This window comes from Alligator mississippiensis, chromosome 7 (assembly GCF_030867095.1).
Source record: "Alligator mississippiensis isolate rAllMis1 chromosome 7, rAllMis1, whole genome shotgun sequence".
Lineage (NCBI taxonomy): Eukaryota > Metazoa > Chordata > Crocodylia > Alligatoridae > Alligator > Alligator mississippiensis.
The window spans coordinates 4819136-4844100 of record NC_081830.1 but is presented as its reverse complement, the minus strand read 5'-3'; the positions used below and the strand labels follow the sequence as shown (position 1 = coordinate 4844100).

The 24965-nt window shown below is 40.3% G+C and overlaps 2 protein-coding genes and 1 pseudogene across 2 annotated transcripts; 1 reads left to right on the top strand and 2 right to left on the bottom strand.

Annotated features, from left to right (window-relative positions):
* Positions 1-5763: 5763 nt before the first annotated feature.
* Positions 5764-6720, bottom strand: LOC132251534 (olfactory receptor 6E1-like). The gene has a single exon (XM_059731369.1). The coding sequence runs from the start codon at positions 6718-6720 to the stop codon at positions 5764-5766; it is 957 nt and encodes a 318-aa protein (XP_059587352.1).
* A 5171-nt stretch (positions 6721-11891) lies between these two features.
* Positions 11892-12830, bottom strand: LOC132251533 (olfactory receptor 6E1-like). The gene has a single exon (XM_059731368.1). The coding sequence runs from the start codon at positions 12828-12830 to the stop codon at positions 11892-11894; it is 939 nt and encodes a 312-aa protein (XP_059587351.1).
* A 10239-nt stretch (positions 12831-23069) lies between these two features.
* Positions 23070-24022, top strand: LOC106740499 (olfactory receptor 6E1-like; annotated as a pseudogene).
* Positions 24023-24965: the final 943 nt, after the last annotated feature.

Below are 24965 nucleotides of genomic sequence, written 5' to 3'. Positions count from 1 at the left end.
GAAACAAAAAAACAAACTTGCTTTTCACCTACTGTCTGCACTATGACAGCTGGAACACATTTCCAACCCTGATAAATCTGACATTGCTTAGAAAGAGTCCTACCTGCTGATTCAGTCAACAACACTACATGTTTCACTTTGCAATCCTTCTGTCTTCTCTAGCTTGATTACTTCCCCTTGCATCACCCTTGTATGATTGCTGTATGATGGAGCATGTAGGGGTATGCTACCATGAATGGAGGTAAAATCACACTAGTCCAGGAACTGGAAGGGTATTTGCAAATGAATCTGAAAGTATCTGGAAACTCACTGAGGGTATGCAATGATTGATATGCATCGATGCATGCACCTTTTTGAAGGGTGAGATTGTATTATATTTCAAATAGCGAGGATGGCTTTCAGTCCAAATTATTAAATGCTCTTGTAATACTTCTGTCTCCTCTGCCCCAGTTACATCCACTTTACTTGCACTTGGAGGTCTTCGTGATTCCTGTTCAGTAGCAAATCCAGATTTTTTTCTTGAAGGGTATGAGAATATATAATGTTTAGAACAAGTAGGCTGGTTTCTAGATGTAATTATGAAATGCTCTGGGGACCTGTGTATGCTGGTATAACAGAATGAATGAACTAGCTATATGCTGATTAATCTAGCAATTTGACCTCAAACTCTCTATTGATTTTTACGGCCGGCTGTACTGCTTTTGTTTCTTTTGTCATTGTTGAAATATAGATTCACTGAGTACTGACATTTTCTAAACATTAGTTTCTGCAGATAAGGGGGTATAGACAGACAAACATGTTTGTAGCTTAAATGCGGGGGTGCTACTGAGTACTCTTTGCACGTGCCACATAATCTGCTGTTGGTCAGTGGTTTACTTCTATCCTGCAGAAAGTCACTGCACCCTGGAAGGGACAAGCATTAGAATTATTGTGACTTTCCTGTCAATTGGCAGTGGGTGGAGAAGACAAAAAATACCAGTGAAGGCTTAACCCTACTTCATCTTCATGCACCTACCTAAATAGCACTTACGCTGGATGACTTACAGTAATTTCTGGCATTGGGTCATGGTTTGGATTCTACAGGTATTTATTCCTGTGGCAAAATAGTATCTCCTTGTGTGCTTATCTGCTGCAAAAAAAAAACTTATGAGGGAGCAAATGGAAAGCCCTTGAAACTGTTAACCAAATTGCCTGGTGACTAGTACACTTGCTGTCCAACTGCTTCTGATGCACTCCTCTGTGATGACCTGGGCAGATGCCTATCTGCTCAACTGCTGGGGTAAAAACATTTTGTTCTGGGTTATTTACCTAAGTAGCCAGAGAGCAGTCTACATGAACAGGTTTCCGCAACCAAAGTATAAAGCAGGGACCAAACAAGAGTCAGAAAGACAGCAAGGAAACTGCCACTAAAATATGCCAAGGGAAATATAATTCCACCCTCCATGTTTCAGGAGATTATTGAATATAGCCAGGTTTTCTTTTATACCCAACATGAAACATTTCTCTAAACCACCTGAAGGGCAGAGATGATATCATGTGCAAGAGCAAACAGAGGCTTTCATCTCTATCCATATTTTTAGTATAAGCAGTAGCCCAACATGTTGTAAAGTTGCTAATCAGATGCTTATACTTATTTAAAAAGAAAAGAAAAGAAAAGACTAAAAATAGGGGAGAGCTATCATCAGGTGAGGGGTGAATAAAAATATTTACTACCACCACTGATGCAATCATTGCAGTTCTTGGGCCAATGTCAATAGTGTTAATGCAAAGGAGACACATTCTGAGCAGAATTTTAATGGAAAGCTTCTTCAAAATATGAGGCAAGAGTTAGGTGTTTCCCAGAAATACTGCATTGCTAAGGAGCTCAGGTAGGCCTTGTTGCTCTACCTGAATTGCTTCACACCATGTGCAGAAGCCCCAGTGTAGACACCTACAGGATAAATCCAGATGTGCGTTATGAACCTGAATGCCTCATGCACTGACACAGGATTGCTGTTCTTGGCATTTCCACACAATTTGCAAGCCTGTTTCCCCTGTGACAGACTAGTGTGTGAAATTAAATCACCCATACCAGGTACCTGCCAGAATTAAGGAGCACCTCCCCATGCACCTATGAGTCTAGTACTCAACTCAATTACCCAGAAGGCAGCAAGCCAAGGTGCTAGCAGCCCCCAATCCTAAACAGGAGGGTTTGAACTTGCATCCAAACTACATTCTGTCTACTAACAAAAGGGCTTGTTCCTATCTACATCTCTCCACAGCCCCTGTCTTCCCAGTGGGCAAGCTTCATGAGAGACAGCAGGGGCCAGGACGGAAAGAATAGGCAGAGAGCATGAAGTACATGCTGCCCTGTTTGGAAAGAGGGTGCTGGATTCTGGCCTGGGATCATGCTTCCAATAAAGAAGGAACTTTCTTAGACCCATTCATTCATTTCACCTGCTAAATACTAAATGAAGTGTGCATTGAAACAAAGCTGATGAAAAAATACATAAATTCCTCAAGATGTTTCCATCCCCCTGAGGAATGGCACCATTTTGACAAGGGCTTGCATCCCGCACGGGGAAAAAAAACCAAGACATTTAAACCTCAGCATGGGCAAAGAAGAAAAAGTCCCCAGTAAAATTTACTTTGGAAATGTTAAGTGATATAATGAAGTTTTCCAATGAAGCAAAAAAACCCTAAGAATTCCAGATTCCTGAAAGTAAGCTTTCACTTCAGGCTCAGGGTCAACAACTGTGGGTGGAGCTGGTTGGAGGAGGAGGCAAGAACTGTGCTTGTCTAAAGGCAGACAAGGTTCCTTGGGTGAATTTGATATCTTCTATTAGACCAACCCAAATAGTTGGAGAATAGTTATTAAGCAAGCTTTCAGGTTCAAAAACCCTTCATCAGGCTAAGGAAGTTTCAGCAGTTGGTGTGTGCTCTTCCTGCATGGAATGAAAAGTCTTGAAATGAATGAATGAAAAGTACTTGTGTAAAGGCATTCAGAGATAAACCCTATTGCCAGAGGTATGGGAAAGAGTGCTGCCAGGCTGGCAAGCACAGAATATATAGTAAACATGGTGTAAACCTGTGCCTTCATTGCCAGCAGCAGATTCCACAGAAAGTAACTTCCAATTCACATGTGCACATTCAATACATTCACATCTCATGGGGGTGGGAGGAAGGAGTTCCTGAAGGTGCTTACTCTGTGTTCCTACACACCCATTGTCTTCTACAGACTTAGACCTCCTGCCATGGGACTAAATATCCCATGATGCACCATGATCTGCTCCTGACCAAGCCTTACGTTGGGAAGCAACAGCGAACATTACTTTGGGTGTGGGTAACAGTGAGTGAGAGAGCTGAGCCCACTGAGGTCAGAGGAAACTGACCTCTGGTGGGGAGAGATGATGGGGAAATGCAGTGGAGTGGAAGGGAGTGCGGACTCAGCGCGCTGTGTAGCCACTGCCTACAGCCCCTGGCTGGAGCGGGCAGAAACATTCCTGGGTCTTCCCATGCAATGGATCAGATAGAGACAGCAGTGGAGGTGGGATTCCCGGTGTTTCTGTTTTCTGCCTGCCTTGCAGGTGTCCCTTGTTGTCTGGAACCAGAGGCTGAAACCAGTCAACAGATCCCTAACAGATCCCTAAAAGAAAGCTTTAATTTCAGCTTCAGGGTCAGCAACCCTGGGGAGGAGGCTGGAGGAGGAAAGAGGGGTTGTGTTTGTCTAAAGGCATTCAGAAATAAAGCCCACTGCCAACAGTGCAAAAAAGAGTGCTGCCACACTGACATAGAATATATAATAAATACAAAGTAAAACTGTGCATTAATGGCCTTTAGTAGATATAACAGCAAGTAACCTTAGATTCACCTGTGCACATTCAACACATCACATATTTCATGAGGGGTGGGCGAAGGAATTCCTGAAGGTGGGACCTCTGTATTCCTGCACACCGTGCTCTTCTACAGACCTAGACCCCCTTGCCAGGGGTCTAAATATCCTATGGTGCACCATGCTCTGCCCCTGACCATGCCTTATCTTGGAAAGCAGCAGTGACCATTACTGTGGGTGTGGGTAACAATGAGTGTGAGAGCTGAGCCCACTGAGTTCAGAGAAAACAGGACAAGGGTCCAGGAAACTGGGCTAGATGACCTACTGGTCAGACCCAATATGGGAATTCTTAGGTTTTCATGCCCCATAAGAAGCTTAATAATGGCAGATTTTGTGGATAACAGTTCAAGGTAACATAGGAAGAAGCGTTGATCTGTGAATCTGGGAGGATAAAGGAAAGGAAGGTATTTTCCTTGATCACACTGAAACAAACTGTCAGGAAAGAAACCTAATCAATGAAATGTTGAGAATAAATGAAATCCATTGCAGGCCTTGCGTGCTATATATGAAGAAGCTGTGTGTGTGCTTGTGTGTGTGGTGTATGTGAGCGTATGTATTTTCATCCTTATGGACCAACCCCACCTCCCCAACATGAAAGGGGGGAGACAAATTTTACATTTTTATATTTGTGCTTTCTATTTACTTGTATTTATTGACTTTCTAAAACTAACTTTCATTTTCTTTAAGTATAGTTCAATTTTCAAGCATAACAAGGCAACTTAAAATAAAAGTTTATTTTAATATGTATAAATAAAATCTCTTTCCATTTCCATTTTGTAACACCCTCAAATACAGTATTTTAACTTTATCTATGTTTTTTCATCTTTTTCTTTTTTTTCTCAAGTAATCCATTGTTTTCAACCTCATTCATAATATAATAGTAATCATATTTTCAGTTCCTCTGAATTTATATTTTCCCCCAGCTTAAAATAATACTTTGCTCTTTTCTAACTTTAAGTAAGATTTAAATAGTATTATTTGGGTATATTATACCCACAATGATAATTTTGCAAATGTTCTTAAGCTCATATTTTGACACATGTTCTTCAATCTCCCTTTTCCTGTTTGGGAAAGGACCAGCGCATAATAGATTCATGTCAAATAATAAAGAAATATCCCTCTGGTAAATTAGTTATAAGAGAAAGAGAGAGCCACATGGATCCAGCCTTTTGAAAAAAAAAGCACAACCGTTGCAATATGTTTTATCAAGTCTCTTTGTGACAGATTCCTGCAGTTATAGTGGAGACAAAAGTGAATGTTAGCTCTTTTATGTACTTTGCCCCTTTCTTGTTGGTTGTAATCCAACACCTTCAGTCACACACTTGGGTAAGGAGAAAATATTGTGAACGATTCAAGAACCCCTATGACCGTTTTCCGAATCTCATTTCCCATGTGAAGGAGAACAGGTCAGAAGAAAGACATAGAACATGCTTGTAATTGCAGCCACACCCCATGCTGGGCCCACCAACCCCATCTACTTCTCAGCATCTTGAAGTTGATACCAAAACTATCCACTTCTTAACTTGATATCACATAGAGATGAAGGGAATTAAGAATACATTTATACACAAAAGAATCATTTTGAAGCCGGGGGGTGTCATATATATCCAGTTAAAATTCACAGTGAAACATAGTCAGGGAGAGAGGAGAGAGAGTTAAAAAAAAAAAGAAATGTACATAGTCAGGAAGACAACGGTACGGACGGTAAGGAAGACTATGGATGGAATGGTTTCCAATTGATGACACAGATAGTGGAAACAAGCAAAAACAAACACACAAAAGTGGAATAGGAGACTTGGAACAGAATATCTACCATTATTTTGCTTAGAAAACCATCAGTACACAGTGATTATAGCCATTATTGTTATATTCATCAAATTGCCTCCATTGTTTCATGCTGTTATACTTTGGGTCTTTTTGAAAAAAACTGTCCTCTGGGCAAAAGCCTGCCTCAAAGCCTCCTGAACCTGTTTGTTCCTCAGGCTGTAAATGAAAGGGTTTAGCAAAGGCGACACCACTGTATTGAGAATGGATACCCCCTTGCTGAGGTCCAGCCCACTGCTACCCATGGGTTTGATGTACATGAAGATGCAGCTGCTATAGGTGATGGAGACAACGGTGAGATGTGATATGCAGGTGGAAAAGGCTTTCTGCCTCCCAGAAGCAGAAGGGATGTTCAGGACAGTGGAGATAATTCTGGCATAGGACAGGATTGTAATCGTAAGAGTGCTCAGGAGAGAAAAAGTAGCTGCTGTGGAACTTACCAGTTCCAGAAGCCTGGTGTTTGCACAGGCAAGTTTAATCAGGGGTGCGCTGTCACAGAAGAAGTGGTTAATGATATTTTGGCTGCAGAAGGGCAGTTGGAATAATGCAAGTAATGGTCCAATGAGTAGCAAAAAGCTACTTGCACAGGAACTCAGCACTAGGAGTCTGCAGACACGCTCATTCATGATGGTGGTGTAGGACAAAGGGTGGCAGATGGCCACATACCTATCAAAGGACATCACTGCCAGTAAGAGGAGCTCAATAGTACCCAAGACAAAATATAGGAATGCTTGTACAAAGCATCCAGCTACAGAAATTGTTCTGTTGCCTGACGCCAGGTTGAACAGGGCTTTGGGGATGACGGTGGAGGTGAAGCCAATTTCCAAGAGGGAGAAGTTCCGGAGAAAGTAGTACATGGGGGTTTGCAGGCGATGGTCCAGGAGGGTGATGGTGATAATCACAATGTTTCCTATGATGGTAAAAATGTAGGTAAGCAGGAGAATCACAAAGATCAGAGTCTTCAAGTGCCATACTTCAGTGAAGCCTAAGAGGACAAAGTTCCTGACCACGGTCTGGTTCTCCATGACAGCATATTAATGTTCCTGCAGGGGACGTAGAAAACATTAAACATATTATTTCCTTTGGAAAATGCCATTTTCTGTCTATTAACTGAGAGGAAATATTGAAATGTTGTTGACCAATTTTTCAGCCGTTATAAGTCAATAGAGCCCATTGGACTCTGTAGACTGTAACCGCTTGTCACACCAGTGCTTTTTTGTCCTTGACAACATTAGACTTCTCTGTCCTTTGGCTCAAGTTCCAGTGTCCCAAGCCAGAAGAGCAGAAAAAAAAAAAGTTTGCTACATTTCAGGGTGGATTGAGTTCGATCCAGTCAATTTAAACCACTGATTGAAATCATGATTTAAATCACCAAGCCAAAAGCCTGATAGAATAATTATTTTTGATCAACTTTCCCACTATTTGTGTGTGTGATTGTTTTTGAAAGAAAGGTGAATTAACATTGGTTCATATAACAATTCAAACATGTTGATTTACAACTAGATACACATTTTAACTGTAAATGCGGTACATACAGTTTCTACTTACACAAGCTAGGGATATGTGTGTGTGTGTGTGTGTGTGTGTGTGTGCTTATCTAGCTTAATATATTCATACTGCTAGAAATCTTATATTTTAATATGTTCTAAAATGGTGAAATATGTATCGTCCTCCCTAGATGATTAACTTATTGCCCATATGTGTATCAAGATGCATTGAGATGACAACTTGAATTTACTTAAGCACACAAAACCAGCACTTGGAATTTACTAAACAAAAAATTAATGTTTTTGATACAGAAACTCTATTTTTTTAACAAAACATGGTACACATTTTCAACTACATTATGAAGACCAGTATTAACTGTTACAGTATTAGAAGTATGAAATGTGAACATTGAATTAAACTATTTATTTCAAATCACTCTGGGGTATATTTTCTACAATGCCTAAGTAAAATTTATTTGAGCTTATGTTCCTGCTTGCCTAATTCTCTTCCATATGACAAAAGGAATTGCTTTATGTAGGCTTTTTTTCAAGATTTTTACCCCCTTTCTTTCAAGTATTTAGAGCTCATCAGTCTCATCCTCCTGCCCACTTTTTCTTCATGGACCAAAATAGAAAAAGAAGCCTTCCTGCTTTTTCCAACTCCCAACTTATTTCTCAGCTTTAAGTGAAAAGCAAGCCCAAAAGGAAGAAAATACTTTTCCTTCACCTGTAGAAGAGGCTACTGCTGGTAAAATCTTTAACAAACTCTGTCTAGTTGCAGGTGCTTTACTAGTGACTTAAAACATCCTGAGAAAACATGTCTTGTTTGAATGGTTGACCTGTAACTCTGAATTTTGCTGTGGTTGGTATGATTGATGAGTGATTAGTAGAGGCCCATATCATAGCAGCATTTTTGTCTTTGGCATTTAGGCATCTACCTTGGTATTTTGTGTGAAAAATCTTGGGAAGAAAATAGGGTGGAGTAAGTGCTTGATCCCTTCACTTCTTTACTGCCTGCAATTTAACTTTGCTGCTGGGTATGTCTTTTCTTAATGTTTCTTGAAGTTCTTTCCAAATTTCAACAGCATCTGCAATACAGCTGCAATTTTCTGTCGCTTGTCTAAGGCTATGGACACAGGTTTCAGTGTATTCAGCATAACTTCTACACTTCACCTTTGGCCAGTGTTGACTACTCTAGCTGTGACTGCTCCATCAATTTTGTCATCATTTTCTTTACAGATGGGCATCAGAAGATGACAGTTCTTAGATGTTTCCCCCCCTCATTTTAGAGGTTTTAGTAGAGGCTCATTGACACATCTAAGTTTATTTATAATATTTAATAGCTCATACTAAAGGTATATCTTAGCCTATGCTGTATTAAATTGAGATTTCATTTTAATGTTGTTGTTTTTTAAAGGAAAACTTGATAATAATTAAAAAAAAAACCCCAAAAAAACCTCCCAAGATTTTTTAAAATCATTGACTTTTACCCTTCTGCATGTGTTTTTAGGTGCAGGCTTTTCTCTCCAAGCTTCCATTTCTATCCATACATGACATTCATGACTGCTTGCCTGGGGTTATGGATCCATTCATCAATGCAAAATCACACATGCTAGGGAAATAGAAGGGTATTTGCAAAGGAACCTGTCAGTATTGACATCTAAAAATACACTGGGAGTCTGTTAACTTTGCCTCCTCCTTGCGAGTTAGGGAAAAAGCTCTCAGGGAAAAGATAAAGGAAAGAACATGGATGTCAATGCAAGACATCATTTTTTTTTTTTTCTGTTCAGATTTCCAGTCTAGTATGTTTGCTAAATCTTCCTCAAATCACATTGCCAAATACCATCATTCAGTTTCCAGTATCTGCTACTGAATGCTTAAAAATCATAAGTCACACCACTACCCTGAATGGAGCTATGCCGATATGTTAACAGGGGACAAAGACCATAGTACCACAGGACCAATAGTATCCTCCATTTTAGTACCATGTTGGGATGAAAAAAATAAACTTGCTTTTCACCTATTCACTGATCTATTCTCACAGCTATTCTCACATCTGCAGCAACATTGCAGCCCTTGTACATCTAACACACCATATATAAAAGAGTCCCACCTGCTGTTCCAGGCAATACCATTGCGTTTTTCACTCTGTAATCCTTCTGTCTTCTGTAGCTTGATTACTTTCCACTACATAACACTATGGTTGCACATTCACTCCTGGGTTGGACTTGATCACCTGGTGTGGTCCTTTCCAGCAGTACTTCCCTATGATGCTATGTCCTGGGTGGTAGATGGGGTTCAAGTCAGCCACTGGCCCTTGTGCAACAATTGACTAAGTCCTGCCCTATACAACATGTAGGGCTGTTCTTGTATGCAATGATGCAAAATCACACTAGTTAAGGACCTGGAAGGGTATTTGCAATGAAATTGGAAAGTATCTGAATACTCACTGAGAGTCTGAGACATTTTGCGTACATCTGTGCCCACACATTTTTGAAGGGCTAGATTATTGTATCTAGAAAAGCTAGCCTGGCTCCCAGTCCAAATTAGTAAATGCTCCAGTAAGACTTTTGTCTCCTCTGCCTCAGTTACTTCCAGTTATATTGCAACTTGAGTTTTGAATGATTCCTGTACAGTAGCAAAGATAGATATTTTTTTTCCTGAATGATACGCGAATATATATTATTTAGAACAAGGAGGTTGGTCCAGCTCTCATTATTAAATGCCCTGGGGACCTGTGTATGCTACTATGACAGAATGTGTTAACAAGCCAGGGGCTGATTAATTTAGAAATATAATTGCACATTGTCTATTGATTTTTATTTCAGGCTTTCCTGTTTCTGTTGCCAGTGCTGAAATATGGTTCCTTGTTTAAGAGAATTTTTGTAAACATTTGTTTCTTATGATGCTGGGACAAGGACAGACAAAGCTTGTAGGGGAAGCTATTGAGTACTTTTTTGCATGTCAGATAACCTACTGTTGCTCAGTGGCTTGCTCCTGTCCTGAAGTAAGTCACTGCACCCTGAAGTGACGAACCCCTGAATGAAACAAGCAATACAATTATTGCATTTTTGTTGTCAGTTGGCAGGGGATGGAGTAGACATAGACAAGAGTGATGCATCCTTAACCCTACATCATCTTCATGGCACTAATTAGCACTTTTGCTGGATGACTAACAGTGATTTCTTTCACTGGGTCATGCTTTGGATTCTGCAGGTATATCTTCCTCTGGCAAAATAGGATCTCCTTGTGTGCATATCTACTGTAAGAAAAATTATGAGGGAGAAAGAGGGAAATTGCCTGATGGCTAGTGCACTTGCTGCCCAAGTGCTTCTGACGAACTCCTCTTAATGACCCTCGTAATGACCTGCTTAGGAGGTGCCCTATCTGCTGAGCTCCTGGGGTATAACATAAATGACCTCCTTCCCACATTTTGTTTCTGGGCTATGTGCATAAGTGTCCAGAGACCAGTTTACATGTACAGGTTTATGCAAACAAAGGGTAAAGCAGGGAGCAAAAAACAGTCAGAGAGACAGCTGGGAAACTGCCACTAAGATATGCAAAGGGAAACACAGTTCCACCCTACATGTTTAAAGAGGTTGCTGAATACATGCAGCTTTCTTCCATGCTCAACTTTAAATATTTCTCTAAACACTATATCTATATTTCTTTAAGCAGCCTAAAGAGCAGAGATGATGTCACGTGTAGGAGTAGAGACAGGATTTCATCTCTATACATATTTTAGGTGTGGGCAGTAGCCCAACATCTTGTAAAGTTGCTAATCAGATGCTCGGACCATTATTTAAAAAAAAGAGACTAAGAATAGGGAAGAGCTATAGAAATCAGATTAGGGCTTCAAAAAACATAATTACTGCCACAGCTAAACCAATCATTGTAGTTTTAGAGCCAAATTCAACATTGTTGATGCAAAGGCGTGCTTATTACTGAGGAATGTCTCCCTCTTGGCAATTAGCTTCAGCTCTGCTGTGTTCCTCAATATATGGGCCAACCTAGTACTAGGCTCAGCAGCAATTTCTTTTCTTGGGTGTCTTATGCATTTTTTCCTGTATTTTGTTCTGGGAAGTTCTGAGTCCTTCTTATCAGTAGAAATATCCTTCAATAGGAAGTGGCCATTTGCAACCCTTTGCACTATACCAACCTCATGGGAATTTGAGTTTGTACGTTGTTGTTTCTGGGCTCCTGGATCAAAGGTTTCCTTCTCCTTTGCATCCTAATGATTGTGTTTCTTTAATTTCATCTCTCCCCACCCTCCCACGTGCCCACTGGCCACTCTGACCCTATGTGCCAGCATCTGCTCTGGGCGTGGGCCCCTGCTGGCCCTGGCCCAGGGCCCTGCACTCCTGCTGCCCCAACCTGAGTACAGGCCCTTGCTGCACCTGACCCTGCGCGGTGGCACGGGCCCCACACTCCTCACCACCACTGATAGCACAATAGCTAGATAGCACTAACTGAAACAGCATTAGGAGGGGGTTGCCTATGGTAAATAAGAACACGAGAGCAATGATTTTCCAATCAATGACGTGGAGAATGGGAAAAAAACCTCAAATATCTAAAACCTAGAAGAGGCAACAGAATATTGGCTTTTTATTTTGCTAAGGAAGCCATCAGTATATATTCATTCTGGCCATTAACATTATATTAAACACGTTTCCTCTGTTGTTTTATTCTTCCATTTAACATTCAAATCTTCATCCTTTTGACAAAGTTGTCCTTTGAACAAAAGCCTGTCTCAGAGCCTCCTGAACATGTTTGTTCCTCAGACTATATATAAAAGGGTTGAGCAAAGGCGAGACCACTGTATTGAGAATGGACACCCCTTTGCTGAGATCTAGCCCACTGCTACCTGTAGGTTTGATGTACATGAAGATGCAGCTGCTATAACTAATGGAGACAACGGTGAAGTGTGACATGCAGGTGGAGAAGGCTTTCTGCCTCCCAGAAGCAGAAGGGATGTTCAGGACAGTGGAGATAATTCTGGCATAGGACAGGATTGTAATCGTAAGAGTGCCCAGGAGAGAAAAAGTAGCTGCTGCGTACCCTGCCAGTTTCAGGAGCCTGGTGTTTGCACAGGCAAGTTTAATCAGGGGTGCGCTGTCACAAAAGAAGTGGTTAATGATATTTTGGCTGCAGAAGGGCAGTTGGAATAATGCAAGCAATGGTCCAATGACTAGCACAAAACCAGTCACCCAAGAACTCAGCACTAGGAGCTTGCAAACACGCTCATTCATGATGGTGGTGTAGGACAAAGGGTGGCAGATGGCCACATACCTATCAAAAGACATCACTGCAAATAAGAGGAATGTCGTAGTACCCAAGACAAGATAGAGGAATACTTGTACAAAGCATCCAGCTACGGAAATTGTTCTGTTGCCTGACGCCAGGTTGAACAGGGCTTTGGGGATGACGGTGGAGGTGAAACCAATTTCCAGGAGGGAGAAGTTCCGGAGAAAGTAGTACATGGGGGATTGCAGGCGCTGGTCCAGGAGGGTGATGGTGATGATCACAATGTTTCCCATGGTGGTCAAAACATAAGTAAGAAAGAGAACCACAAAGATCAGAGTCTTCAAGTTCTGAACTTCAGTGAAGCCTAAGAGGACAAAATTCCCGACCATGGTCTGGTTCTCCATGACAGCATTTTAATGTTCCTGCAGGGGAGGTAGAAAACGTTAAAAATAGGAATTCCTTTGGGAAATTAATCATTTTCTGTCTATTGACTGAGAGAAAATATTGAAATGCTCTGGGCCAGATTTGCATCTGGAATAAGTCAGTAGAGCCCCACTGGATGCTGTAGAATATGACTGCTCATCAGACCAGAGCTGTGTTTGTCTCCTACAACCTTAAAAGTCTCTGCCTATTTGGCTCAAGCTCCAATGTCGCCAGCCAGAGCATGAAAAGGAAGGTTTGATGTGTTTCTGCATGGCTTGAGTTAAATCAGGCCAATTTAAGTCATCTATATATATAATGATTTAAGTCAGCATGTCAAAAGTCCAGTATAGTAACTGATTTTGATCAACTTTCCCATTGCGTGTGTATCTCTGTGTATAAGATTTTTTTTTTTTTAAGAAAAGTGAATTTCTTTGGTTGATATAAAAATAAAAATATGTCGATTTACAACTAAATACAGCATTTGCAGTAGATTTGGTATATATACCTCCTATATACACACTCTTTATATACATTTTTTTTAATCGTTTTATCCATCTGCATGCATTTTCAAGTCCAGGTTTTTCTCTCCAATCTTCCATTTCTATCTAAACATGACATTCATCTCTGCTTGCCTAAATTCAAGGTTATGTATCCACGCATCAATGCAAAAATCACAATGGTTAAGGAACAGAAGGGCGTTTGCAAAAGAACCTGTAAGAATTTGATATCTGAAAATGCACTGGGAGCCTCTTAACTTTGGCTCCTACTTGTAAGTTAGAGAAAAGGCTCTTAGTAAAAAGATAAAGAGAAGAACATCATGGGCATGCAAGATAACATTTTTTTCTGTTCAAATTTCCAGTCTAATATATTTGCTAAACCCACAGAAGGAGAAAGAGAGTAATGTCATTGTTCCCCTGCTTTTCAATGCTATTGCATAAGTGGAATTTATTACAAAACAAGCTGAAGGCAAGTTCTTAAACTCTTAAAAATAAGCTTAAAATACAGTCTCAAACAAAATGTCTTCCAGCTGGAAGGGTGTTCTTCAAATCTTCCTCAAATTACAGTGGCAAATACCACCAGTCGTTTTCCAGTATTTGCTGCTGTGTGCTTAAAAGTCATGAGTCACACCACTAGCTTGAATGGAGCTACACTGATTAGCTAATAGCGGACAAAGATCCTAGTACCTCAGGATCAATTTTATAGACCATTACAAATATTAGGAAGAAACAAAAAAAACAAACTTGCTTTTCACCTACTGTCTGCACTATGACAGCTGCAACACATTTCCAACCCTGATAAATCTGACATTGCTTAGAAAGAGTCCTACCTGCTGATTCAGTCAACAACACTACATGTTTCACTTTGCAATCCTTCTGTCTTCTCTAGCTTGATTACTTCCCCTTGCATCACCCTTGTATGATTGCTGTCTGATAGAGCATGTAGGGGTATGCTACCATGAATGGAGGTAAAATCACACTAGTCCAGGAACTGGAAGGGTATTTGCAAATGAATCTGAAAGTATCTGGAAACTCACTGAAGGTATGCAATGATTGATATGCATCGATGCATGCACCTTTTTGAAGGGTGAGATTGTATTATATTTCAAATAGCGAGGATGGCTTTCAGTCCAAATTATTAAATGCTCTTGTAATACTTCTATCTCCTCTGCCCCAGTTACATCCACTTTACTTGCACTTGGAGGTCTTCGTGATTCCTGTTCAGTAGCAAATCCAGATTTTTTTCTTGAAGGGTATGAGAATATATAATGTTTAGAACAAGTAGGCTGGTTTCTAGATGTAATTATGAAATGCTCTGGGGACCTGTGTATGCTGGTATAACAGAATGAATGAACTAGCTATATGCTGATTAATCTAGCAATTTGACCTCAAACTCTCTATTGATTTTTACGGCCGGCTGTACTGCTTTTGTTTCTTTTGTCATTGTTGAAATATAGATTCATTGAGTACTGACATTTTCTAAACATTAGTTTCTGCAGATAAGGGGGTATAGACAGACAAACATGTTTGTAGCTTAAATGCGGGGGTGCTACTGAGTACTCTTTGCACGTGCCACATAATCTACTGTTGGTCAGTGGTTTACTTCTATCCTGCAGAAAGTCACTGCACCCTGGAAGGGACAAGCATTAGAATTATTGTGACTTTCCTGTCAATTGGCAGTGGGTGGAGAAGACAAAAAATACCAGTGAAGGCTTAACCCTACTTCATCTTCATGCACCTACCTAAATAGCACTTACACTGGATGACTTACAGTAATTTCTGGCATTGGGTCATGGTTTGGATTCTACAGGTATTTATTCCTGTGGCAAAATAGTATCTCCTTGTGTGCTTATCTGCTGCAAAAAAAAAAAAAACTTATGAGGGAGCAAATGGAGAGCTATCATCAGGTGTGGGGTGGATAAAAATATTTACTACCACCACTGATGCAGTCATTGCAGTTCTTGGGCCAATGTCAATAGTGTTGATGCAAAGGAGACACATTCTGAGCAGACTTTTTTAATGGAAAACTTCTTCAGAATATGAGGCAAGGGTTAGGTGTTTCCCAGAAACACTGCATTGCTAAGGAGCTCAGGTAGGCCTTGTTGCTCTACCTGAATTGCTTCACACCATGTGCAGAAGCCCCAGTGTAGACACCTACAGGATAAATCCAGATGTGCGTTATGAACCTGAATGCCTCATGCACTGACACAGGATTGCTGTTCTTGGCATTTCCACACAATTTGCAAGCCTGTTTCCCCTGTGACAGACTAGTGTGTGAAATTAAATCACCCATACCAGGTACCTGCCAGAATTAAGGAGCACCTCCCCATGCACCTATGAGTCTAGTACTCAACTCAATTACCCAGAAGGCAGCAAGCCAAGGTGCTAGCAGCCCCCAATCCTAAACAGGAGGGTTTGAACTTGCATCCAAACTACATTCTGTCTACTAACAAAAGGGCTTGTTCCTATCTACATCTCTCCACAGCCCCTGTCTTCCCAGTGGGCAAGCTTCATGAGAGACAGCAGGGGCCAGGACGGAAAGAATAGGCAGAGAGCATGAAGTACATGCTGCCCTGTTTGGAAAGAGGGTGCTGGATTCTGGCCTGGGATCATGCTTCCAATAAAGAAGGAACTTTCTTAGATCCATTCATTCATTTCACCCGCTAAATATTAAATGAAGTGTGCATTGAAACAAAGTTGATGAAAAAATACATGAATTCCCCAAGATGTTTCCATCCCCCCGAGGAATGGCAGCATTTTGACAAGGGCTTGCATCCCGCACTGGGAAAAAAAAACAACCAAGACATTTAAACCTCAGCATGGGCAAAGAAGAAAAAGTCCCCTCTAAGATTTAGTTTGGAAATGTTAAGAAATGATATAATGAAGTTTTTCAATGAAGGAAAAAAGAAAAACCCCAAGAAGTCCAGATTTCTGAAAGAAAGCTTTCACTTCAGGCTCAGGGTCAACAACTGTGGGTGGAGCTGGTTGGAGGAGGAGGCAAGAACTGTGCTTGTCTAAAGGCAGACAAGGTTCCTTGGGTGAATTTGATGTCTTTTATTAGACCAACCCAAATAGTTGGAGAATAGTTATTAAGCAAGTTTTCAGGTTCAAAAACCCTTCGTCAGGCTAAGGAAGTTTCAGCAGTTGGTGTGTGCTCTTCCTGCATGGAATGAAAAGTCTTAAAATGGATGACTGACAAGTGCTTGTGTAAAGGCATTCAGAGATAAACCCTATTGCCAGATTTATGGGAAAGAGTGCTGCCAGGCTGGCAAGCACAGAATATATAGTAAACATGGTGTAAACCTGTGCCTTCATTGCCAGCAGCAGATTCCACAGAAAGTAACTTCCAATTCACATGTGCACATTCAATACATTCACATCTCATGGGGGTGGGAGGAAGGAGTTCCTGAAGGTGCTTACTATGTGTTCCTAGAAACCCATTGTCTTCTACAGACTTAGACCTCCTGCCAGGGGACTAAATATCCCATGATGCACCATGATCTGCTCCTGACCAAGCCTTACCTTGGGAAGCAACAGCGAACATTACTTTGGGTGTGGGTAACAGTGAGTGTGAGAGCTGAGCCCACTGAGGTCAGAGGTCAGAGGAAACTGGTGTTTTTTCTCTATTTATTCATATTTATTATGAACCCAAAATTAGCTGTCTTTTCTTTTCATCAACAATATTGAAGTTGGCTCTAAAACTACAATGATTGGTTTAGCTGTGGCAGTAATTATGTTTTTTTGAAGCCCTAATCTGATTTCTATAGCTCTCCCCTATTCTTAGTCTTTTTTTTTTAAATAATAGCAACATAATAGTCATCAATGAAAAAAAGAAATAGGTAGCCCTCTAATAAATTAGATATAAGCACATGTGGTGTTTCACTCCAGTACCTTATGGCTTGTATGCCATTTGAGGAGTATTCTTATTAATAAAAACTTCTATGCTGAGTATTTCTCACATGGATGTGACATCATAGTTGGCTGGGAATGGGGATGCTATCTGGGAATATAGATTAATCTATTTAATCATGGATGAAGATAGGGAGAGATCTACACTGGTTTGGAAAATAGAAGTGTTCATTACAATAGTCTCTATGTGACAGGTATTCATTACAATGTTTTCTCAAGTCTCTATGTGACAGATTCCTGCAGTTATAGTGGAGTCAAGAGGGAAGGTGAGCTCTTTCATGTGCCTTCTCCCTTTCTTCTTGGTTTTTCATCTACCATCTTCAGTCATGCACTTGGGTAAGGAGAAACATTGTGCATTTTTCCACAACCGCTTTGAAAACTTTCACAATCACATCACCCCGTATATGAGACTAGATTAAAGGAAGCAATAGAAGATTCTTTGGATTCATGTGCCACCCCCGCTGGGACCCACCAACCGTATCTACTTCTCAGCTTCATGAAGTTGATAATAAAACTATATACTTCTTAATTTTATACTGTGTAGAGAAGAAAGGAATTAAGAATAGACATTAGAAATATACACAAAAAGATCATTTTGATGTCCGATTTCCGTGGCATCTCTACACACCCATGCCCATACCCACACGCATATACACACACGCACACATGCAAACACAAATGAACGCACTCATGCATGCGCCACACACACACATTGAGGATATGGATAACTCTTAATTCTTTAATGTGTTTACACTCTTCATGTTCCACAAGATGCTTTGAAAGCTACATGCTCAATTGACTACATGCATCCAGGCCTTTAGACTGTCCTTCTTCCTCAGGTTGCAGATGGAGGTGGTTGAGCACAGGACAGGCCATGGTACTGAGAATGGCCACTGCCTTGTTCCTGTCTAGCCCACTTGTCTGTGCGAGTCTGACGTACATGAAGATGAAGATCCCACTGCTGATGGCATCAAATGGAAGGTGAGCAGTCCAGCACAACAGGGATATTAAGCAGCAGATAGAAAGTAGCTGCCATGAAAGACATGAGATGTAGGACCTATGCATCTCCACAGAGTAGTTTCATCCAAGACGTGATGTCACAAAAACCAGAAGGTTAACAACATTAGGCCCACAGAAGCAAATTAAAGAAACACAATCGTTAGGATGCAAAGGAGAAGGAAACCTTTGATCCAGGAACCCAGAAACAACAACATACAAACTCAAATTCCCATGAGGTTGGTATAGTGCAAAGGGTTGCAAATGGCCACTTCCTATTGAAGGACATTTCTACTAATAAGAAGGACTCAGAACTTCCCAGAACAAAATACAGGAAAAAATGCATAAGACACCCAAGAAAAGAAATTGCTGCTGAGCCAAGTACTAGGTTGGCCCATATATTGAGGAACACAGCAGAGCTGAAGCTAATTGCCAAGAGGGAGACATTCCTCAGAAATAAGCACTCCTTTGCATCAACAATGTTGAAGTTGGCTCTAAAACTACAATGATTGCTTTAGCTGTGGCAGTAATTATATTTTTCAAGCCCTAATCTGATTTCTATAGCTCTCCCCTAATCTTAGTCTCTTTTTTTTAAATAATGGTCCGAGCATCTGATTAGCAACTTTACAAGATGTTGGGCTACTGCCCACACCTAAAATATGTATAGAGATGAAATCCTGTCTCTACTCCTACACGTGACATCATCTCTGCTCTTTAGGTTGTTTAGAGAAATATAGATATAGTGTTTAGAGAAATATTTAAAGTTGAGCAAGGAAGAAAGCTGCATGTATTCAGCAACCTCTTTAAACATGTAGGGTGGAACTGTGTTTCCCTTTGCATATCTTAGTGGCAGTTTCCCAGCTGTCTCTCTGACTGTTTTTTGCTCCCTGCTTTACCCTTTGTTTGCATAAACCTGTACATGTAAACTGGTCTCTGGACACTTATGCACATAGCCCAGAAAAAAAATGTAGGAAGGAGGTTGCATATGTTATACCCCAGGAGCTCAGCAGATAGGGCACCTCCTAACGAGGTCATTACAGAGGAGTTCATCAGCAGCACTTGGACAGTAAGTGCACTAGCCATCAGGCAATTTCCCTCTTTCTCCCTCATAATTTTTCTTACAGCAGATATGCACGCAAGGAGATCCTATTTTGCCAGAGGAAGATATACCTGCAGAATCCACAGCATGACCCAATGCCAGAAATCACTGTTAGTCATCCAGCAAAAGTGCTAATAAGTGCCACGAAGATGATGTAGGGTTAAGGATGCGTCACTCTTGTCTCTGTCTACTCCATCCCCTGCCAACTGACAACAAAAATGCAATAATTGTATTGCTTGTTTCATTCAGGGGTTCGTCACTTCAGGGTGCAGTGACTTACTTCAGGACAGGAGCAAGCCACTGAGCAACAGTAGGTTATCTGACATGCAAAAAAGTACTCAATAGCTTTCCCTATAAGCTTTGTCTGTCCTTGTCCCATCATCATAAGAAACAAATGTTTACAAAAATTCTCTTAAACAAGGAACCATATTTCAGCACTGGCAACAAAAACAGGAAAGCCTGAAATAAAAATCAATAGACAATGTGCAATTATATTTCTAAATTAATCAGCCTCTGGCTTGTTAACACATTCTGTCATAGTAGCATACACAGGTCCCCAGGGCATTTAATAATGAGAGCTGGACCAACCTCCTTGTTCTAAACTTTACATATTCTCATATCATTCAGGAAAAAAAATCTATATTTGCTACTGTACAGGAATCATTGAAAACTCAAGGTGCAATATAAGTGGAAGTAACTGAGACAGGAGCATTTACTCATTAAGGCTGGGAGCCAGGCTAGCTTTTCTAGATATAATAATCTAGCCCTTCAAAAATGTGTGGGCACAGATGTACGCAAAATGTCACAGACTCTCAGTGAGTTTTCAGATACTTTCCAATTTCATTGCAAATACCCTTCCAGGTCCTTAACTAGTGTGATTTTGCATCGTTGCATACAAGAACAGCCCTACATGTTGTATAGGGCAGGACTTAGTCAATTGTTGCACAAGGGCCAGTGGCTGACCTGAACCCCATCTACCACCCAGGACATAGCATCATAGGGAAGTACTGCTGGAAAGGACCACACCAGGTGATCCAGTCCAACCCAGGAGTGAATGTGCAACCATAGTGTTATGTAGTGGAAAGTAATCAAGCTACAGAAGACAGAAGGATTACAGAGTGAAAAACTCAATGGTATTGCCTGGAACAGCAGGTGGGACTCTTTTATATATGGTGTGTTAGATGTACAAGGGCTGCAATGTTGCTGCAGATGTGAGAACAGCTGTGAGAATAGTTCAGAGAATAGGTGAAAAGCAAGTTTATTTTTTTCATCCCAATATGTTACTAAAATGAAGTATACTATTGGTCCTGTGGTACTATGGTCTTTGTCCCCTGTTAACATATCGGCATAGCTCCATTCAGGGTAGTGGTGTGACTTATGATTTTTAAGCATTCAGTAGCAGATACTGGAAACTGAATGATGGTATTTGGCAATGTGATTTGAGGAAGATTTAGCAAACATACTAGACTGGAAATCTGAACAGAAAAAAAAAAAAATGATGTCTTGCATTGACATCCATGTTCTTTCCTTTATCTTTTCCCTGAGAGCTTTTTCCCTAACTCGCAAGGAGGAGGCAAAGTTAACAGACTCCCAGTGTATTTTTAGACGTCAATACTTACAGGTTCCTTTGCAAATACCCTTCTATTTCCCTAGCATGTGTGATTTTGCATTGATGAATGGATCCATAACCCCAGGCAAGCAGTCATGAATGTCATGTATGGATAGAAATGGAAGCTTGGAGAGAAAAGCCTGCACCTGAAAACACATGCAGAAGGGTAAAAGTCAATGATTTTAAAAAATCTTGGGAGGTTTTTTGGGTTTGTTTTTTTTTTTATTCAAATTATTATCAAGTTTTCCTTTTAAAAAAATAACCAGATTAAAATGAAATCTCAATTTAATACAGCATAGGCTAAGGTATACCTTTAGTATGAGCTATTAAATATTATAAATAAACTTAGATGTGTCAATGAGCCTCTACTAAAACCTCTAAAATGAGGGGGGAAACATCTAAGAACTGTCATCTTCTGATGCCCATCTGTAAAGAAAATGATGACAAAATTGATGGAGCAGTCACAGCTAGAGTAGTCAACACTGGCCAAAGGTGAAGTGTAGAAGTTATGCTGAATACACTGAAACCTGTGTCCATAGCCTTAGACAAGCGACAGAAAATTGCAGCTGTATTGCAGATGCTGTTGAAATTTGGAAAGAACTTCAAGAAACATTAAGAAAAGACATACCCAGCAGCAAAGTTAAATTGCAGGCAGTAAAGAAGTGAAGGGATCAAGCACTTACTCCACCCTATTTTCTTCCCAAGATTTTTCACACAAAATACCAAGGTAGATGCCTAACTGCCAAAGACAAAAACGCTGCTATGATATGGGCCTCTACTAATCACTCATCAATCATACCAACCACAGCAAAATTCAGAGTTACAGGTCAACCATTCAAACAAGACATGTTTTCTCAGGATGTTTTAAGTCACTAGTAAAGCACCTGCAACTAGACAGAGTTTGTTAAAGATTTTACCAGCAGTAGCCTCTTCTACAGGTGAAGGAAAAGTATTTTCTTCCTTTTGGGCTTGCTTTTCACTTAAAGCTGAGAAATAAGTTGGGAGTTGGAAAAAGCAGCAAAGCTTCTTTTTCTATTTTGGTCCATGAAGAAAAAGTGGGCAGGAGGATGAGACTGGTGAGCTCTAAATACTTGAAAGAAAGGGGGTAAAAATCTTGAAAAAAAAGCCTACATAAAGCAATTCCTTTTGTCATTTGGAAGAGAATTAGGCAAGCAGGAACATAAGCTCAAATAAATTTTACTTAGGCATTGTAGAAAATATACCCCAGAGTGATTTGAAATAAATAGTTTAATTCAATGTTCACATTTCATACTTCTAATACTGTAACAGTTAATACTGGTCTTCATAATGTAGTTGAAAATGTGTACCATGTTTTGTTAAAAAAATAGAGTTTCTGTATCAAAAACATTAATTTTTTGTTTAGTAAATTCCAAGTGCTGGTTTTGTGTGCTTAAGTAAATTCAAGTTGTCATCTCAATGCATCTTGATACACATATGGGCAATAAGTTAATCATCTAGGGAGGACGATACATATTTCACCATTTTAGAACATTAAAATGTAGGATTTCTAGCAGTATGAATATATTAAGCTAGATAAGCACACACACACACACACATATCCCTAGCTTGTGTAAGTAGAAACTGTATGTACCGCATTTACAGTTAAAATGTGTATCTAGTTGTAAATCAACATGTTTGAATTGTTATATGAACCAATGTTAATTCACCTTTCTTTAAAACACACACACACACAAATAGTGGAAAAGTTGATCAAATATAATTATTCTATCAGGTTTTTGGCTTGGTGATTTAAATCATGATTTCAATCAGTGGTTGAAATTGACTGGATCGAACTCAATCCACCCTGAAATGTAGCAAACCTTTTTTTTCCACTCTTCTGGCTTGGGACACTGGAACTTGAGCCAAAGGACAGAGAAGTCTAATGTTGTCAGGGACAAAAAAACACTGGTGTGACGAGCGGTTATATTCTACACAGTCCAATGGGCTCTATTGACTTATAACGGCTTAAAATCTGGTCCAGAACGTTTCAATATTTCCTCTCAGTTAATATACAGAAAATGGCATTTTCCAAAGGAAATAATATGTTTAATGTTTTCTACGTCCCCTGCAGGAACATTAAAATGCTGTCATGGAGAACCAGACCGTGGTCAGGAACTTTGTCCTCTTAGGCTTCACTGAAGTACAGAACTTGAAGAGTCTGATCTTTGTGATTCTCCTGCTTACCTACATCTTGAATATGATGGGAAACATTGTGATTGTCACCATCACCCTCCTGGACCATCGCCTGCAAACCCCCATGTACTACTTTCTCCGGAACTTCTCCCTCCTGGAAATTGGTTTCACCTCCACCGTCATCCCCAAAGCCCTGTTCAACCTGGCGTCAGGCAACAGAACAATTTCTGTAGCTGGATGCTTTGTACAAGCATTCCTCTATCTTGTCTTCGGTACTACTGAGCTCTTCTTACTGGCAACGATGTCCTTTGATAGGTATGTGGCCATCTGCCACCCTTTGTCCTACACCACCATCATGAGTGAGCGTGTCTGCAGACTCCTAGTGCTGAGTGGGCAAGTAGCTTTTTGCTACTCATTGGACCATCACTTGCAATATTCCAACTGCCCTTCTGCAGCCAAAATATCATTAACCACTTCTTCTGTGACAGCGCACCCCTGTTTAAAATCGCCTGTGCAGACACCAGGCTTCTGGAACTGGTAGGGTCCGCAGCAGCTACTTTTTCTCTCCTGAGCACTCTTCCGATTACAATCCTGTCCTATGCCAGAATTATTTCCACTGTCCTGAACATCCCTTCTGCTTCCGGGAGGCAGAAATCCTTCTCCACCTGCATATCACATCTCACCGTTGTCTCCATCACCTATAGCAGCTGCATCTTCATGTACATCAAACCTGCGGGCAGCAGTGGGCTAGACCTCAGCAAGGGGGTGTCCATTCTCAATACAGTGGTGTCTCCTTTGCTAAACCCTTTCATTTACAGCCTGAGGAACAAACAGGTTCAGGAGGCTTTGAGGCAGGCTTTTGCCCAGAGGACAGTTTTTTTCCAAAAGACCCGAAATATAACGGCATGAAACAATGGAGGCAATTTGATGTATACAACAATAATGGTTATAATCACTGTGTACTGATGGTTTTCTAAGCAAAATAATGGTAGATATTCTGTTCCAAATCCCCTATTCCACCTTTTTGTTTGTTTTTGCTTGTTTCCACTATCTGTGTCATCGATTGCAAAACCATTCCTTCCATAGTCTTTCTTGCCGTCCGTACCGTTGTCTTCCTATGTACATTTCTTTTTTTTATCTGTCTCTTCTCTCTCCCTGACTATGTTTCACTGTGAATTTTAACTGGATATATATGACACCCCCCGCCTCCACCCGTTCCAGCCTCATTTAAAATATCTGACCACATAGTTATATCATTGGTGATATAAACATAATATATACATGAGCTTTTATATATATATATATATATATATATATATAAATGTATATAACATATTTATATTGATAGATATTCATGCACATAAATTATTGTCTGGCAGGAGAGGATCCATGGACAGCAACTGTGTCATCATAACCCTACTCTGATGCTTACTCCACCCAGCACTCACTAAGGGGGAAAAAATGGCTTAAATATTATTTGCTTGAATTTTTCTAATCACTTTTTTAGCCATAGCTGTTAATGGCCCTCTCTCCTTTTTATTGCCCTCATGTCCTGTTAATCGAGCAATCCTCTTATGCAATTTTACTTAAGGGTATCTTTTCCTATTGCACAGCCACCATCTGCACCCCACCTCTTTTCAAAATCCTAGATCTACCCATGTCGCTTTGAAATATATAATAGGAGTATTTTATGTGCATATATAGAATTCTTTCTTGGATGGGGGAGTGTTAGAAAAATGACAACATCCAATGATTATATCACCAATTGGCATGCAAGAGTCCAGCTTAAATGAACTGGCTTCAGCTGTCACGATATAGAGCACTTATGTATCCCAGCTTCTACATATAAATA

What these genes read in the sequence shown, in the direction of transcription:
- LOC132251534 (XM_059731369.1), bottom strand. Translation starts at nt 6,720, where the DNA reads ATGGAGAACCAGACCGTGGTCAGGAACTTTGTCCTCTTAGGCTTCACT.
- LOC132251533 (XM_059731368.1), bottom strand. Translation starts at nt 12,830, where the DNA reads ATGGAGAACCAGACCATGGTCGGGAATTTTGTCCTCTTAGGCTTCACT.